The sequence below is a fragment of the Terrapene carolina genome, unplaced genomic scaffold (genome assembly GCF_002925995.2).
Source record: "Terrapene carolina triunguis isolate 2854851 unplaced genomic scaffold, T_m_triunguis-2.0 Scaffold96, whole genome shotgun sequence".
Taxonomy (NCBI): Eukaryota; Metazoa; Chordata; order Testudines; family Emydidae; genus Terrapene; species Terrapene triunguis.
Genome location: NW_020664447.1, coordinates 10,875,195 through 10,892,970, shown reverse-complemented (window position 1 = coordinate 10,892,970; position 17,776 = coordinate 10,875,195). Strand labels below are relative to the sequence as shown.

The 17,776-nt window shown below is 37.8% G+C and overlaps 1 protein-coding gene across 1 annotated transcript in view; it reads left to right on the top strand.

Annotated features, from left to right (window-relative positions):
• The window catches only part of QSER1 (glutamine and serine rich 1), a 90,093-nt gene that overhangs the window by 55,725 nt on the left and 16,592 nt on the right, over positions 1-17,776 (top strand). Inside the window, exons 5-9 of the mRNA XM_024211458.1 lie at positions 3,162-3,451; positions 5,335-5,451; positions 6,312-6,445; positions 13,415-13,626; positions 15,891-16,028. Of these exons, the coding sequence (XP_024067226.1) occupies positions 3,162-3,451; positions 5,335-5,451; positions 6,312-6,445; positions 13,415-13,626; positions 15,891-16,028 (891 nt within the window). The remainder of the gene's footprint in view (positions 1-3,161; positions 3,452-5,334; positions 5,452-6,311; positions 6,446-13,414; positions 13,627-15,890; positions 16,029-17,776) is intronic.

Genomic DNA, 17,776 nt, shown 5'->3' with positions numbered 1-17,776 from the left:
TGTGAAGTATTTGTCTCTTTTGCTCTTTAATACTATGATAGGGTGTATAAATCCCGCACTGACAGCAAAGGGACTAGGGAGGCAGTGTGTGCAAAGGGAGCCTCAGCCCTGCCAATCATGCATGGTAGGGAGGAGGGCTTTAAAAGGAGGAAACTGCAGTCTGCCAGGGGAAAGCCTGGGGAAAGAGAAGGTAACATCTGGAGTGGTCCTGAAGCAGCAGGAGGAACCCCACATGCGAGAGACCCTGCCAGTTCTGCAAGGAGTCCAGCAAACTCCAGGGGCAAGCCTGCTATGGAGAGACTGACTCAGCTATCTGGCCGTAAGAACTCCAGTAAAGCTGCTACCTAGGCACTCCTGAAGTAAGGTGGTGCTGCTGAACTTTTCACTTTCTGTTGACCCCAGCAGGGGCTTGTTCTTTCCTGAGTTTCTTTAGAGAAATAGAATTTTTGAAAGGTAAATGTCCTACCTAGTGCAACTTTTGCTTTTCCCCACCCATCACAAAGTAAGCAGGACTACAAGGGTGCGGCCCACTGCAAGGACTAAGGGTATGTCTGCACAGCAAAGAAAAACCTGCGACTGGCCTGTGCCAACCTACTTGGTCTTGCAGGGCTCAGGCTGCGGGGCTGTTTCATTGCTGGGTAGGCTTCTGGGCTTGGGAGCTCTGGGACCTTAATACCCTGCAGGGTCCTAGCCCGGAAGTCTACACAGCTATGAAACAGCCCTGTAGCCCAAGCCTCTTGAGCCCAAGTCAGCTGGCATGGGCCAGCCACAGATTTTTCTTTGCTGTGTAGACATACCCTAAGGGGCTAGAGCCTGGACTGGCCTGACCTTGTGGTGGTAACTCTGTGTGGCAAGCGGCCCCCACCCAGCAAAGTTGGCACTCCGGAGAGACTCTGTTATCCATCTTCCTCTTCCAGCCACTGGAAAAATTATTTAACGATTTTAAAGCAGTCTGCTCCACAGTTCGTATTTATCAAAAGTAATCTTGTTGAAGATGAATATATGTACTTAGTAAAAGCATTTCTATGTGAAAATTTACATGTGCATGAATTAACTCTGACCCGGGCCAATATAAATAAGATTTGATTTTAATTCTTTCACTATGAATAATTCCTGGATGTTTTTACTGAAATGAAATAAGTGTAAAATGATTTGCTGTAGCTAATGTGACCCAAAAGTATATTTTTAATTTAAAAAATAATAATTTGGCATAATAAGCTAATACAAAAGGATTTATTGTACTGTGTATTTAGTACAAAGGAAACAATTTTGATTGAATAACTGTCATGTTTGCTTTTGTGGGTACATTTAATTAAACTGATTAGTTTATAACTTCTATTTTTGAGCAGAGGAAGGAAACGTCTTAAAATAAAGCTTCGTTCATTTCTCTCAGTGCAAAATTCTGAATTTTTAAAACGTTTAAATAGACGATATTTTTTCTGAATGTTAAAGCAGTGTGGACAGTCTCCCAGTTAGTACTTCTAGCCAAAGATAATGTGTACATCTTTTTAAATCAAATAATTACATTTAAGAACTTTTTATAGAGCATATGTACAAAAGGAGTTTCCCTTTTGTTGAACATTCAGAACATTGTTCTGAGAAAAGTAAGTGGAGCTTTATTTTAACCTTTTTTTTCTTCAGACTTTGTTTAAAAAATATGGTTTTACTATCTTTTCACTATTTTGTATAAAATTATAATACATATGTATACCACCAAATTCCTCTTCTGTTGTCAGGAGAACTATTTGTACCTTATCCAAAATAACAATAATTGACATTCTGCAACATGCTGGTCATGCAGAGTCAGTACTGATTCCCTTATACATGTGCAATTGTACATCTGTTTATTTTTAGACTCAACAATATAAAAATGTAAAAATATTCACAATTAATATGTAGACCTTTCTACCATGGTAGCACTAGTGTACCTCATACATACTTTACTGCTCTTGGGGAAACTTCTAGATGTACTTGGAAAACAATTGTATACCAACTTTTATTAAATAAGTGTACTTGCAGTCATGTGACAGGAAATATTTTATTCTGCATGCACTGTAACTTCTTTTCATATACATTATTCAAAATTTGGCAATAGTGATTTTTTTAATGACTCCTCCTATTTCCAGATATGCATGTTTGTAATATAGATGCAATAATTTAAATATCCAGTTAACTTGTTTTTGAATTATTTTATAATGATGATTTATATAGAATATTCTTTTTCCTGTATCTCATTGTTTGAAATTTATCATGTGAAATGATACATTTATTTTTTGTGTTTTTAAAGGATACGTCCCAACCTTTGCTGCTAATTCACTAAGTGTGATATTAGCAATAAATTTGTGGCTTGCATTGTTTAGTTAGATTAGCAAGACAGAGTTAAAGCAAGTATGTCTTGAGGGCAGATGGTAATACAACATCTAAAAGAAGTCTTCTTTCTTGAGGGGGAAGGAATAATAATCATCATTTGGGGAATTGGGAATTTACACTTACTAAGTGTGGCATACAGAAGTGGCGTGCTTTTCATTCCTTCACTTTGTACCATTAATTCTCATTGCAAAGCACTACTTTGTGTTAAATTGTATTGTAGGATTGTTAAGAGTGTTAAAATCTAATCTGAAACCACCAGTTAATTTATTAGAAGTTGCAAAATGAGAGTGCCGCAGAAGTGCCACTAAGACAATACTTTTTCATATCTGGTTTAGGTTTTGTGTTATACATGGCAGCCACTTTCCTTTTTCTTTATTTGATGAAAATGATGAAGATGTAGTTGCATATCAGCAGAGGGGAGGCCAACAAAATCCAAAATAGTAATCTGTTAGAGTCTGCCATTTGCTTTGTTCCACAGAGCAAAACAGTGTTTTCCTGTTGGTCCACTGTGTAAAAACAATGTGTTTTAAGGCACGTATCACCATAGTGTCTGTGTGCTACAGCTATAACAAAATCAGTTTCCTGCAAACCTACAGACTTAATACTAATTATTTTAATTTTTTAGATATAGGTTTAATGTAGGGTTAGTTAACTTTACTATTTTAACTTATAGAATGGGTGCTTTTTGTATGTATTGTTTGGGAAAGTAAATAAAATAAACATCATTTCCTTCTTATGTTGCTGATCCTTGATGATTTATATAACCGATGCTTGCTTGTTTTTTGCTTCAGAAACTGAAAAAATGGCAGTTGCTACTACTGCCAACACCACTGCTCTTGTAAAGCAGGAATCTCCAAACACTACTGCTCCTGTGGTAAATGTTCAGGAGAAAACAAGTTCAGCAGAACTCCTAAAGATAGCTGACCAGGATGGTGTGACTTCAGACCAGTTAGCAAAAATACAGGCAGCTGTTGCAATAGAAGGATGTACTGATGAGGAGAATACGGACAGTGGAGGAGAGGGCATGTACAGAGAACGTGATGAATTTGTAGTGAAGATTGAAGATATAGATATGCTAAAGGTAATCCAAATGTTTGTTCTGAGTAATTACCAACACACACCCTGAAGCAGACATCAACAATCAAACTACCAAAGAGCAGAGGCATAATAGTCTACTGCATAGCTCAACATATTTGTGATGCTGCCAAGATGGCATACAGGTGTGGTTCTAGTTTTGGGTAGGGAATATGCATCACTTTAATTATGTGTCAAGCATTCATACTAGTTAAATGATAAAGGTAAATAACTGTAGCAGATAATCTCAATTAGATCTCAAAATTGTCTATAGACATACATACACTAGTTGACAGGAGTCTTCCAGATTTGATGCATGTCTTTTAACCTTTTCCAAAAGAGCTAAAGTTTTCAAGGATTCTTGACCTCACCAGAATACATCCTTATTGAAGACTTTGATAAGCTTTCCGGAGTATGGTGTTGAAGAAGTATGTGTCTTAGGCCATGTCTACACTACAACCTATGTCAGCATAATTTATGTCGCTCAGGGGTGTGAATAAACCACTCCACTGAGCGACATAAGTTACAATGACATTAAGCGCTCATGTGCACAGTGTTATGTTGGTGGCAGAGCTTCTCCCGCCGACATAGCTTCTGCCGCTCACAGAGGTGGTTTTATTGTGCCAACAGGAGAGCTCTCTTCCGTCAGCATAGAGTGTCTTCACCAGACGTGCTGCAGCAGCGTAGCTGAATCGGTACAGCTGCAGCACTGTTCGTGTAGACGTGCCCTTAGCTTTTTGTTTCAGGATTTTCTTTTTTTTTATTTTTGTGGAGGCTTTGTTTGCTACTCTAACGAGGAGTGGCTTCCATGTGGATCCACTACTACTCTTCATGAGATCTGCAGAGTTTAAGGAAACCTTATTTGTTTTCTCCATTTCTAATTCTTCTTCTGTTTTGTCTTCCTCTGTTTTGTCTTCCTCATGTCCACTCCTCTGCTACTGTTCTAGCTCACAGATTTGATTATTACTTCTGCATGTCACTTTAAAAATCATTCCTAAATATCTTTATTCTTTGCCTTCCTATGGACCCTTTTGAATTTAAATTTTAAAATAAAAGTTCTGTTAATAATTTGCTAGGTTTGTCAGGTAAGTTAAGGAATAACTAGTTTTAAAATATTCTCACGTTGCAATGTTGGATCCTAATCTTGTAGGGTTTTTCTCATTTTATAACCATTTGAAAATACACTTTTTTAAGTTTTTTCTATACTTAAAATATTCCCTTAAAATATGAGAATCTTTATAGATTAATATTTAAATGATGGATTTCGGCTGGGCAATGGTAATTATTACAGGTATGTTTAAAATATTTAAGACACAAATGTTTTAAGAGGATAGTCTATTTGAGCTAATTGTTGTTGAACTGCAAATGTAATCTTTGTCCAGTTCACTAGTTATTATTGAACTTTTTGTTTTCACGTAACTGCAAGTATCATGCTGTAATGTCAGGTACTCTGGGAACTCTACAGAGAGCTAGCACTAGGGAACATGGGAAGTCATGTTTCTGGTATTTGGTGGTTTTGTTTTTAAAAATTATTTTCATACTACCAAAGGCATGATGATAAAAAACTTTGAAAAAAGTGACAAATTGCTGAAATGAAATTTGTCAGGATTTTATGGTTTGATTGCATGGTACAGTAGCTGTGGCATCACAGCATAGATGGAGCTGGCTAGGTCAGCTTCAAAGATCTTGAAGAAATAAATTTTGAGGTTTGGTCTATAGATCTGTGCTGAATATACCTCATAGTTAATATCCTGGTACCATCAGCACATAATAGTGGTGTAGTTGGAATCTGGAGAATTTATATCCAGTTTATCTCTAAAGAAAAAAATTAATACATTTTGGAAGGAAAATAAGCATAATTTTTAGCTAATAATTTTTTGGTTCTTATAGATGGCTTTACAAACGGGAAAAGAGCCTCCAGCAATCTGGAAAGTACAAAAGGCTTTGTTACAAAAGTTTGTTCCTGAAGTTCGAGATGGACAGAGAGAGTTTGCTGCCACTAATAGTGTAAGTATGAAGATTCCTTGTAAAACGGCAGTGACTTCTGGTTGGGCCCCTACTCACACAAAAGAAAATATCTGACCCTGGAGCATTAAAGGAACATGACATTTCTGTTTACTTTCTGCAAAGATCTCCCTAACTCTAGGGCTAGAAATGAGTGATTAGTGGGTCCCTCTGATACTTTCAGCAGAACGACAATAAGAATTGCTGTCATATATTCAGGGCCAGTTCTCATTTTCATTCTTGTTTCTTTGTGCCATGCAGGTCATGCAAAGGAACCAGATTCTGGTCTCAACTGCCCAGTTTAGCATTCCCCCAGCGAGGAGGAGTTCTCAGCTGGGATAAAGCTGGTGGAGCTGGGTCCTGTGCTCTTTCCCCATACTTGCATCCTGGCAGTGTTTATGGGACAAAGAGGTAGAGAGGAGGTAGGGTGGAGTGGAGCTCGGGTGGAGTGGAGCTCCACTCTGAAGATCAGCTAGTGTAGGACCCCTTATGGACCATACATTGACAGTATAAAGTAGGATATCCCTCCAGTTGCTCTTCCATGCAAGTGTAAGTGCAGACCAGCCAAGTAACCCGCTCCCTGATGGTGCCCCTCACCCTGTGCCTAGCAGAGTTCAGATGCAGGAGAAAACCAAGCCCAGTGTCTATATTGTCTTGTTTTCTCATTTATATTTTAAGGATATTTAAAATCCAGAGTCAATTCCCTCCCAAATTCCAGCAGTTTTAGAGTAGATCGCTTTTGTACCCAAATAGATGGTCTTAGTATTTGCATGTGTAAATGATAAATTGAATAACTTCGCTTAGCAAAATAACTTTAATTGGAAAATCTGTGTATTTATATGTTTTTGTTTTGCTTTTCACAGTATCTTGGGTATTTTGGGGATGCAAAAATGAAATACAAACGGGTGTATGTGAAGTTCATTGAAAATGCAAACAAAAAGGAGTATGTCAGAGTCTGTTCAAAAAAACCACGAAGTAAACCTGTACAATCTGCAAGGTATTTATTTTCAGATCACTTTTTATTTTATTGCATTGGTTTGGCATGAGCCACACATGTGCGCTAATATTTCAGAATATCTTATTCAAAAATGACATTAATGCAGCATTAAGTGGAAACTTTGAATTACTTGCTTTGAACAATTAGTTAAAGTTTCTACAGCAGCTAGTAACTCTTCCCCTTTGCTTCTATGGATTACAATAGTTTTCCATTACAGCTATGAAGGATTTGGAATGCCACATGACTCAAATGTCTATCTTGCCTTACTTCTTACTCAACATAAATGGATGCCCCCAGGTGAGATAATTTCTCAACACTTAGTAATATATACGTATGCTGTTGGTACACAATTACATATCTATTCCCTTGTGGACTTTGCAAGTTAAGTCTGTGTTTCCAGATTGCTTGGATGACAATGCTGTCTGGATGCCTCAGAAGTAGCATACTTTATTCTCAACTCTCGGAAGACAAAAGTTTGGCTCTTGGGTAGTAGAGATGGTTGTCAGAAAGATGCTCTTCCTTCTATTATATCACTGCTCATAGAGGGGGCTTGTTTGGCAGTAAAAAGCAAACTAAAGAATTTTGTCAACACTTTAAATCGTGTTCTTACCAAGGAAAGCCATGTATCAGACTTAGTCTGAAAGTATTTCATTTGTACATTTTCACAGACTGCTCCCTTATATATCACATGCCAACCTTTCAACAGCAATACATCTCCTAATGCCCAGAAGTTCAATTATTGTATTTCTCTCTTAGTAGAGCTACACAGTGTTGCTCATTGGCTCATAACTTGTTATGAATATGACCGTATGTTTACTTACTGATTTGAGTAATCATGGTCACATTATGCCTCCTCTTTACATTATTCTTTACAATGGATGTCTATAAAGTGACCACCCTATTGGTGGGTAAAGCCTTTTATCATGTAGGCCCTGGCTATGTTTTAAGGCACAACAGCAATCCTGATAAAATAGTAAGAGGCCGTTATGGCTCCCATCATGAATACAAAAGAATAGCACAAATATGTAGGGACAAAATCAGAAAGGCTGCAGGACAAAGTCAGTTACACATAGCAAGCGACATAAAAGGAAAGAAGAGGTTCCATAAATACATTAGGAGCAAGAGAAAGATGAAGGAAGGTATAGGTCCACTCCTTAGCAGGGAAGGAGAGCTGATAATGGAGGACAACAAGAATACGGAGTTATTTAATGCCTGTTTTGCTTCAGTATTCTCTAAAAAGTATAATTGTGGCTAGATACTTAACACACTTCGTATTAACAAAGGGGAAGGAACACAAGCCAAAATAAGGAAAGAACAGGTTAAAGAATATTTAGATAAGTTAGTTGTACTCAAGTTGGCAGGGCCTGACAAAATTCCCCTTAGGGTACCTAAGGAAACAGCAGAGGTAATCCCAGAATCATTAGTGATTATCTTCAAGAACTCAGAGAGGACAGCTGAGGTCGCAGAGGACTGGAAAAAGGCAAATGTAGTACTTTTTTAAAAAAGAGGAAAAAAGAAGACCTGGGGAATTGTAGACCAGTCAGCCTAACTTTGATACCTAGAAAGATATTGGAACAAATTATGAATCAGTTTGTGAGCACCTAGGGGATAATAGGATTATAAGTAATAGCCAACATGGGTTTGCCAAGAACAAATCATGCCAAACCAATCTAAGTTCCTTCTTTGATAGGGTTACTAGATTACTGGATAGGGAGGAAGTGGTGGACATGACATATCTTGATTTTAGTAAGGCTTTTGACATGAGTCACACATGACATTCTGATAAAAAAAAAAAAAAAACTAGAGAAATGTGATCTAGATGAAATTACTATAAGGTGGGTGCAAAACTGGTTGAAAGGCTGTACTCTGAGAGTTATCGAAGGTTTGCTGTTTATCTAGTGGAGTCCTACAGGAGTCTGTCCTGGATCTAACACTAGTCAATATTTTCATTAATGACTTAGATAATGAAGTAGAGAGTATGCTTGTACAATTTATGGATGATACCAATCTTAGAGGGATTACAAGTGCTTTGGAAGACAGAATTTGATTTCAAAGAGGCCTTGACAAATTAGAGAATTAATCTGAAATCACCAAGATGAAATTCAATAAAGACAAGTGCAAAGTACTACACTTAGGAAGGAAAAATCAAATGCACAACTATATAATGGGTAATAACTGACTCGGCTGTAGGGTGACCAGGTGCCCCGATTTTATAGGGACAGTCCTGATATTCAGGGCTTTGTTTTATATAGGCTCCTATTACCCCCCCACCCCCGTCATGATTTTTCATACTTGCTGTCTGGTCACCCTACTCGGTTGTAGTACCGCTGAAAAAGATCTGGGGGTTATAGCGGATCACAAATTGAATAGGAGTCAACAATGCAATGCAGTTGTGAAAAAGGCGAATATCATTCTGGAATATATTAACAGGAGTGTCATATGTTAGACACAGGAGGTAATTGTGCCTCTCTACTCTGCACTGGTGAGGCCTCAGCTGGAATACTGTGTCCAAGTCTGCGCACCACACTTTAAGATGTGGACAAATTGGAGAGAGTCCAGAGGACAGCAACAAAAATGATAAAAGGTTTAGAAAACCAGACCAATGAGGAAAAAATTAAACTGGGCTTGTTTAGTCTTGAGAAGAGAAGACTGAGGGGGGGACCTGATAGCTGCCTTCAAATATGTTAAGGGCTGGTACAAAGAAGACGGTGATCAATTGTCCACGTGCACTGAAGGTAGGTAGGAAAAGAAGTAATGGGCTTTATCTGCAGCAAAAGAAATTTAGGTTAGATATTAGGAAAAACTTTCTAACTATAAGGTTAGTTAAGCTCTGGAACAGACTTCCAAGGAAGGTTGTGGAATAATCATCACTATAGGTTTTTAAGTACAGGTTGGACAGACATCTGTCGGGGATGGTCTAGCTATACTTGGTCCTGCCTCACCACAGAGGGCTGGATTAGATGACCTCCTGAGGTCCTTTTCATCCCTACATTTCTGTGATTCTATATCTGAGATCTCCTTCTTGAACTTCCTTCTGATGGAGTTTTTAACTGTGATTCATCTGCCCCTGAGGGATTACACCATTGCATTTTAGGTCATCAGGTGACTGTGCCTTTGTGGAGGGTTCTAGATCTAAAACTTTCCCTCTCCAATGTTGGAGTGTGATGACTATATTTAAATATTTTCTTCTTTGTATTCAGTTTAATTCCTCTTATTTTTGTTTTATAGTGTTTAGAAATGTGGTTTTATTTTATTTTATTTTTTTTATATTTAAATAATTTTAAATATTGCAGTGTATTGTTCTACAGAGCCACTGGGGTAGTGATGAGAGGATAAATAAAATTCTCATTCATTACATTAAACCTCACCCAGTATTTATGCAGGAATATAAAATGTCACACATTCATATATGGTTGTGAAAATTAAAGTACAGAAGAGTCTATTGATAGAGATTCTCTAGGTTTTAGTCAGGAGGAGAGGATGGAAGAGGATAGAGTAGGGGCCAGATCAGACAAGAAACATTCACATAAAAAAGAATCTGACACCTCAGAAAAGGGCAGACAAATGAACAGTGACAAGTTTTTAAAGTGCTTGTACACAAATGCTAGAAGTCTAAATAATAAGATGGGTGAACTAGAGTGTCTCGTGTTAAAGAAGGATATTGATATAATAGGCATCACAGAAACCTGGTGGAGTGAGGACAATCAATGGGACACAATCATTCGGGGGTACAAAATATATCGGAAGGACAGAACAGGGCGTGGGGAGGAGGGGGAGGAGTGGCACTATATGTGAACGAAAATGTAGAATCAAATGAAGTAAAAATCTTAAGTGAATCCACATGTTACATAGAATCTCCATGGATAGTAATTCCATGCTCTAATAAGAATATAACATTAGGGATCTGTTATCGACCACCTGACCAGGACAGTAATAGTGACGATGAAATGCTAAGGAAGATTAGAGAGGCTGTCAAAATAAAGAACTCAATAATAGTGGGGGATTTCAGTTATCCCCATATTGACTGGGAACATGTCACCTCAGGGTGAAGTGCAGAGACAAAATTTCTCAATATTTTAAATGACTGCTTCTTGGAGCAGCTGGTACAGGAACTCGCAAAGGAAGAGGCAATTCTCGATTTAGTCCAGAGCGCAGGATCTGGTCCAAGAGGTAACTATAACAGGACTGCTTGGAAATAGTGACCATAATATAGTAACTTTTAACATTCCTGTGGTGGGAAGAACACCTCAACAGCCCAACACTGTAGCATTTAACTTTAGAAAGGAGAACTATGCAAAAATGAGGGGATTAGTTAAACAGAAATTAAAAGGTACAGTGACTAGAGTGAAATCCCTGCAAGCTGCATGGATGCTTTTCAAAGACACCATAATAGAGGCCCAATTTAAACGTATACCCCAAATTAAAAAACACAGTAAAAGAACTAAAAAAGAGCCACCATGGCTTAACAACCATGTAAAGGAAGCAGTGGGAGATAAAAAGGCATCTTTTAAAAAGTGGAAGTCAAATCCTAGTGAGGTAAATAGAAAGGAGCATAAACACTGCCAAATTAAGTGTAAAAATGTAATAAGAAAAGCCGAAAAGGAGTTTGAAGAACAGCTAGCCAAAAACTCAAAAGGTAATAACAAAATGTTTTCTAAGTACATCAGAAGCAGGAAGCCTGCTAAACAACCAGTGGGGCCCCTGGACGATCGAGATACAAAAGGAGCACTTAAAGACGATAAAATCATTGCAGAGAAACTAAATGAATTCTTTGCTTCAGTCTTCACAGCTGAGGATGTTGGGGAGATTCCCAACCTGAGCCGGCTTTTGTAGGTGACAGATCTGAGGAATTGTCACAGATTGAGGTGTCACTAGAGGAGGTTTTGGAATTAATTGATAAACTTAAAAGTAACAAGTCACCGGGACCAGATGACATTCACCCAAGAGTTCTGAAAGAACTCAAATGTGAAATTACGGAACTACTATGGTTTGTAACCTGTCCTTTAAATCGGCTTTTGTACCCAATGACTGGAAGATAGCTAATGTAACTCCAATATTTAAAAAAGGTTCTAGAGGTGATCCCGACAATTTACAGACTGGGAAGTCTAACGTCAGTACCGGGCAAATTAGATGAAACAATCATAAAGAATAAAATTGTCAGACACATAGAAGAACATAAATTGTTGGGCAAAAGTCAACATGGTTTCTGTAAAGGGAAATGATGTCTTACTAATCTATTACAGTTCTTTGAAGGGGTCAACAAACATGTGGACAACTGGGATCCAGTGGACATAGTGTACTTAGATTTCCGGAAAGCCTTTGACAAGGTCCCTCACCAAAGGCTCTTACATAAATTAAGTTGTCATGGGATAAGAGGGAAGATCCTTTCATGGATTGAGAACTGGTTAAAAGACAGGGAACAAAGGGTAGGAATAAATGGTAAATTTTCAGAATGGAGAGGGGTAACTAGTGGTGTTAGTCCTAGGACCAATCCTATTCAACTTATTCATAAATGATCTGGAGAAAGGGGTAAACAGTGAGGTGGCAAAGTTTGCAGATGATACTAAACTGCTCAAGATAGTTAAGACCAAAGCAGACTGTGAAGAACTTCAAAAAGATCTCACAAAACTAAGTGATTGGGCAACAAAGTGGATAAATGTAAAGTAATGCACATTGGGAAAAATAACCCCAACTATACATACAATATGAAGGGGCTAATTTAGCTACAACTAATCAGGAAAGAGATCTTGGAGTCATCATGGATAGTTCTCTGAAGACGTCCACGCAGTGTGCAGCGGCAGTCAAAAAAGCAAACAGGATGTTAGGAATCATTAAAAAGGGGATAGAGAATAAGACGGAGAATATCTTTTTGCCCTTATATAAATCCATGGTACACCCACATCTTGAATACTGCGTACAGATGTGGTCTCCTCATCTCAAAAAAGATATACTGGCATTTGAAAAGGTTCAGAGACGGGCAACTAAAATGATTAGGGGTTTGGAACAGGTCCCATATGAGGAGAGATTAAAGAGGCTAGGACTATTCAGGGGGGATATGAGGCTAGGAGACTAAGGGGGGATATGATAGAGGTATATAAAATCATAAGTGATGTGGAGAAAGTGAATAAGGAAAAGTTATTTACTTGTTCCCATAATATAAGAACTAAGGGCCACCAAATGAAATTAATGGGCAGCAGGTTTAAAACAAATAAAAGGAAGTTCTTCTTCACACAACGCACAGTCAACCTGTGGAACTCCTTACCTGAGGAGGTTGTGAAGGCTAGGACTATAACAGGGTTTAAAAGAGAACTGGATAAATTCATGGAGGTTAAGTCCATTAATGGCTACTAGCCAGGATGGGTAAGGAATGGTGTCCCTAGCCTCTGTTTGTCAGAGCGTGGTGATGGACGGCAGGAGAGAGATCACTTGTTCATTACCTGTTAGGTTCACTCCCTCTGGGGCACCTGGCATTGGCCACTGTCGGTAGACAGACAGAATATGGGCTGGATGGACCTTTGGTCTGACCCAGTACGGCCATTCTTATGTTCTTATATTCATCTGTATTATATTTCAACCACAAACTCTTGATTCATAGTCTGCCAAAAGGGTTATAGAATTTCCATCAGATATTCAAAGTTAGTAAGACCACCAATATCTTAGTAAAATAGTGATTGGAATACACCTGTAGCTCCCAAATACTTCCATGACTCGCCGTAACCTTGGACAAGAGAGTTTACCATGTGCAAATTGGGAATACTGCTACTTAATCACCGGCTGTTGAGGATTAATTAATGTGTAACAGCACTTCAAAGATGTAAAACTAAGTGCTAAGTATTAATGAAAATGATCATACTAGAGTGCAATGGAATAAACTTACATGACTCACAAAAAGTACCATGATTCTTTTTATTAAAATTAGATCTTGTGTGAATTTATTTAGATATAAAACTGTTCATTATAATATTGCAGGCCCGTTCATTACAAACCAAGTAACAGCACCAGCAAAGCTCCTGATCCTCCAGCACCAAAAACTACAACAACGAAAGTCTCTTCTGTGAAACCCAAAGCTAAACAGCCAAAGATAAAGGCTGAACCACCACCAAAGAAACGGAAAAAATGGAAAGAAGAGTTTTCATCTTCCCAGTCTGATTCTTCTCCTGAAGCCCAGAGTGATGAGGATGGTGAGTGGTGCTCTGTTGTCAGGCTTTTATATTTGTTTTTAACTGAATTTAAACTGAAATCATAAGTACATTATAACATATAGTCTATAAATGTTGTGTGATCTGCAAAATTCCCTTAGAAGGCAAGGAATTTGTCATGAAAATTTAACACCCTCCACATAAAGTTTATTCTTCTAGCCCTTTACCATGATGATTAACATTATTAAAAATCTAATATTTTACTCTCCCTTTGAGAGTGGGCAGATTTTGCAAGGTTGCTTCAGAATGCAGCTCTGCTTTAAAGAGCAATCATGTAAGAATGACACATCTTAATCTTACCAGATCTGTTCTTTGTGTGTATTCAGAGTCATATTTGCTTAGTTGAGTGAGAGGAATACATTTTTAATACTTAGCTCCTTTTAGTCCCACAGAGCCAGGACATCTATTGCGGAAGAAGTTGATTCTATTCTGGATCATGTCTCCTTAACAGAATTGCTTACCAATTTCCTTATTATGTCCTCAACCACATCTGTGACACCCACTGTCTGCACTGACGTTGCATGGATGTAAAAGTGGACAGAATTTGGATGCACAGAATCTTTATTACTGGTGGTGATGCATAAACCAGAACAAAAAGGAGCTTGATTTTCAGGTGCATGTTAAGTTTGAACAACTGGCAGTTAGGGGGAAAAAAAAATATTTTGATAGAAAAATCAACCAGATTTGATCTGGAGTCATTCACACAATACTCATGGAACCTTCAGATGCTATTTTTGCAGTAATTTTCTGGGTAGACCAACCCTTTCAAAGGTTGTTTTTGCCATATTTAGATTACTTTGAGAGAGTTTCCATAGCTTTGTTTTTCTCCGTTTGTTGTTTAAACTTCACGTGCATATGAAGATAAACTTGGCAACACCCTGATCCTGTACTATTGGATTTCCAAGGCACATTGGCCACTGGAATTTAGACTACTGTACCTCTTTCAGCCGTCTGATTTGTCTTGCATACCCCCAAGTTACATCTCATTTAAACACTACTTGCTTACAAAATCAGACGTAAAAATACAAAAGTGTCACAGCACACTATTACTGAAAAATTGCTTATGTTCTCATTTTTATCATATAGTTATAAAATAAATCAACTGGAATATAAATATTGTACTTACGTTTCAGTGTATAGTATATAGAGCAGTATAAACAACTCACTGTATGAAATTTTAGTTAGTACTGACTTCGCTAGTGCTTTTTATGTAGCCTGTTGTAAAAGTAGGCAAATATCTAGATGAGTTGATGTACCCCCTGGAAGACTTCTGCATACACCCAGGGGTATACGTACCCCTGCTTGAGAACCACTGACTTAGACTAAAGATGAGTTACTGCAGATAGTCTAGAGCCCCTCTGCTGAAGGTCACAACTAAAAATAATTTTAATTTTTGATCTAACTTATCATGATACCAATCTCTCTAACACATACAGCTGTGAGTTTATTAGATTAAGGACTACTCTGGTGGTGACAGTCACCCATGGCAACTTGGAAACCTGACAGAATGGAGCAATCTCACTACCTAGTTTGTTGCAAATCCTAACATTGCATGCTGGAATCAGTAAAGTGCCTCAAGAAGCTGAGCAAACACTAAGTTTAGAAGTGTTAATGACTTCTGTATAACACATGCGTGATTGAAATGACTGACTACAAAACTTCTGAAACATCTTGGAAAGTGACAGTAGCTATACATATATCTGCTAATGTAATCGGTTATATGTATTTTCATGAGCTCATGAAAACATGACATTGACTTTCCATGGTACTTATGATGCTTAGTGACTTTGGTGTTTTTGAACGTTTTACCCCTTGACTCAGCTGAATCAGTTGGTCTCAGAGAATGTCTAAGTTACCACTGGAAATTGGTGTTTAGTCTAGTTTGCTTGATGGGAATATTTCATCCTCCCTTTTCTCCAGATATTTGTCTGCCTCAGAGTTTTAGAAGGCTCCTATAACCTATAACTATCTAAATGCTGATAATGCAGATAATTCTGCATCTTTCTGAGAAATATTGCCCTGCTTCTCTGATACACCATAAACCTCCCTTGTTTTGATAAATGCAAAGTTTGACATTATTTCTGTTGAGAAATAACATGTGTTGTAGTCTCTTGGGATACCACTAGAGGTTGCTTGTGTTTAACAATGAAAGCCTTTTATTTCAAAATAGGAACATATGCTAATATACAAATATTTTCAGAATATCAGAGGAAGAAAACATTAATTGTATTCCAATTACTTTTCAGAACTTGTCCCTCCATCTCCTTTTTTCACCCGCTTTTTGAACACAAGAGCTATGAAGGAGACCTTTAAGAGTTATATGGAGCTGCTTGTTAGCATTGCCTTAGATCCAGATACAATGCAAGCCTTGGAAAAGAGCAATGGTACAGTGTGTTTTACATTAATTTCTTTGTGCTCTGCTTTGTTTTGTCCCATGATGATTTTTTATTTTAAGATGCACTATGTACATTTTTTTATTAATAAAGCAAATGTGAAAACTCTTCTTGTTTAACAGCTGTACCTTAACCTACATTTTTTGATGCAAGTAATGTACTAGGTGTAATTTGTATTGGTTTCAGGTTGCCGCAAATTCCTGTTTTCCCAGATTCAGCCTACTTTGGTACCACATCAGGCGGTGTTTTGAGTTTGTACTTGCTCTGTATCTAAAAGTTCTAAACAGGGAGATGTTCAGAGCAAATAGTGTTTTTGCCACAGTAGAGCAGCCAGAGTAGTAGTATTGCCGCGATAGCGTCTTTGACCACTTTGCTCCAAATTCCAGTTTCATCACATCATGACTTTAATGAGAAGTGGACACCAATATAAATGAGTGGGTGAAATATTAATGTATCTGAATGAGTTTACCATACTGCCCTAATATTACTGTATTGTTAAAATCCACATCAGGATTTAATGGAAGAATTTTTTAACTTTACATTTTGTTTAAAATATTACTGTATTATTCCGATTTCTTTAAACTACTCCAGAGGGATTTGTCATCTGGTTATATTGGACCCCACTCCTGTTAGCAAAAAGAACAGGAGTACTTGTGGCACCTTAGAGACTAACAAATTTATTTGAGCATAAGCTTTCGTGGGCTACAGCCCACCATCACTAATGAACCTCACTTTTTTTTTAAATCAAGATCACCATTACCAATAATAGACCTACAAAAGCTAATTTTATTTAAAAACCATTTCAAATGTGTGCTGAGTTTTTAATGCAGAGACATACTCATTACTTTATGAAGTTCTGATTTCTGAGCTGTTTGGGTTTAAGATTAGTGTTTGAACACACATGTCCAGATTGTCTTCAAGAGAACTGCTGTTTGATGGGCGTGTCATTTGAATTTCAACTTGTTAGAACTATGCACTATAGTGGACTGTAGCATACAAATGTCAGTTCTGTGTCTTGGAAATTTAACACAGAAAGCATTAGACTTGAGACACTGATAGAAAGCATGGGTTTCACATAGTATACAGCTGCTACGATATGGGGCTCTGTGCTGCTAATTTCAGTTTATCCATATTTCAAAAGCTATTTCCTGTTTGAGACTCTACCCTCTCTCTCTGTACACAAAGGGTGCAGTCCTGCAGCTGTTATGTCAGCAGTACCAATGAAGGCAATAGACTGCTGATGCGAGTAAAAACTGCAGGATTGAGCTGCAAATTAAAAGCTAATGAACAATCTTCTCAAGCACCAGTGGCCACCTACCTTGCTACCTAGGTTCTAACATCTCTTATGCAATTGTATAACTATATATAATGGTAAGTGTCGGGAAACCTTACTAATAGGCAGTGCTACTACCCCTACCTGTAATAAATCCAAGCTAAGAGGGGATAATTTGTAATATATGACAGCCAGTTTGAAACACACACACACACACTCTTCAGCTGAGAAGCACCTGTCTCTGAACTGAAAATTGTCTTGCATAACAGGGAGAGATTTAGAGAACAATTTAAAGTTGTCTGTAAGGTTCATTCTCTGCACTGCCTTGTCCATCTCCTTTCTGAACTTTTCATCACAAATCAAAGAACACAATAATAATTAGATTTACATTTAGCTGTTGGCCTGGATATTATAATGTATGTGGCCTTTGCATATTTGCCAAGTTTTCGAGTCAAGTACTGAGTTC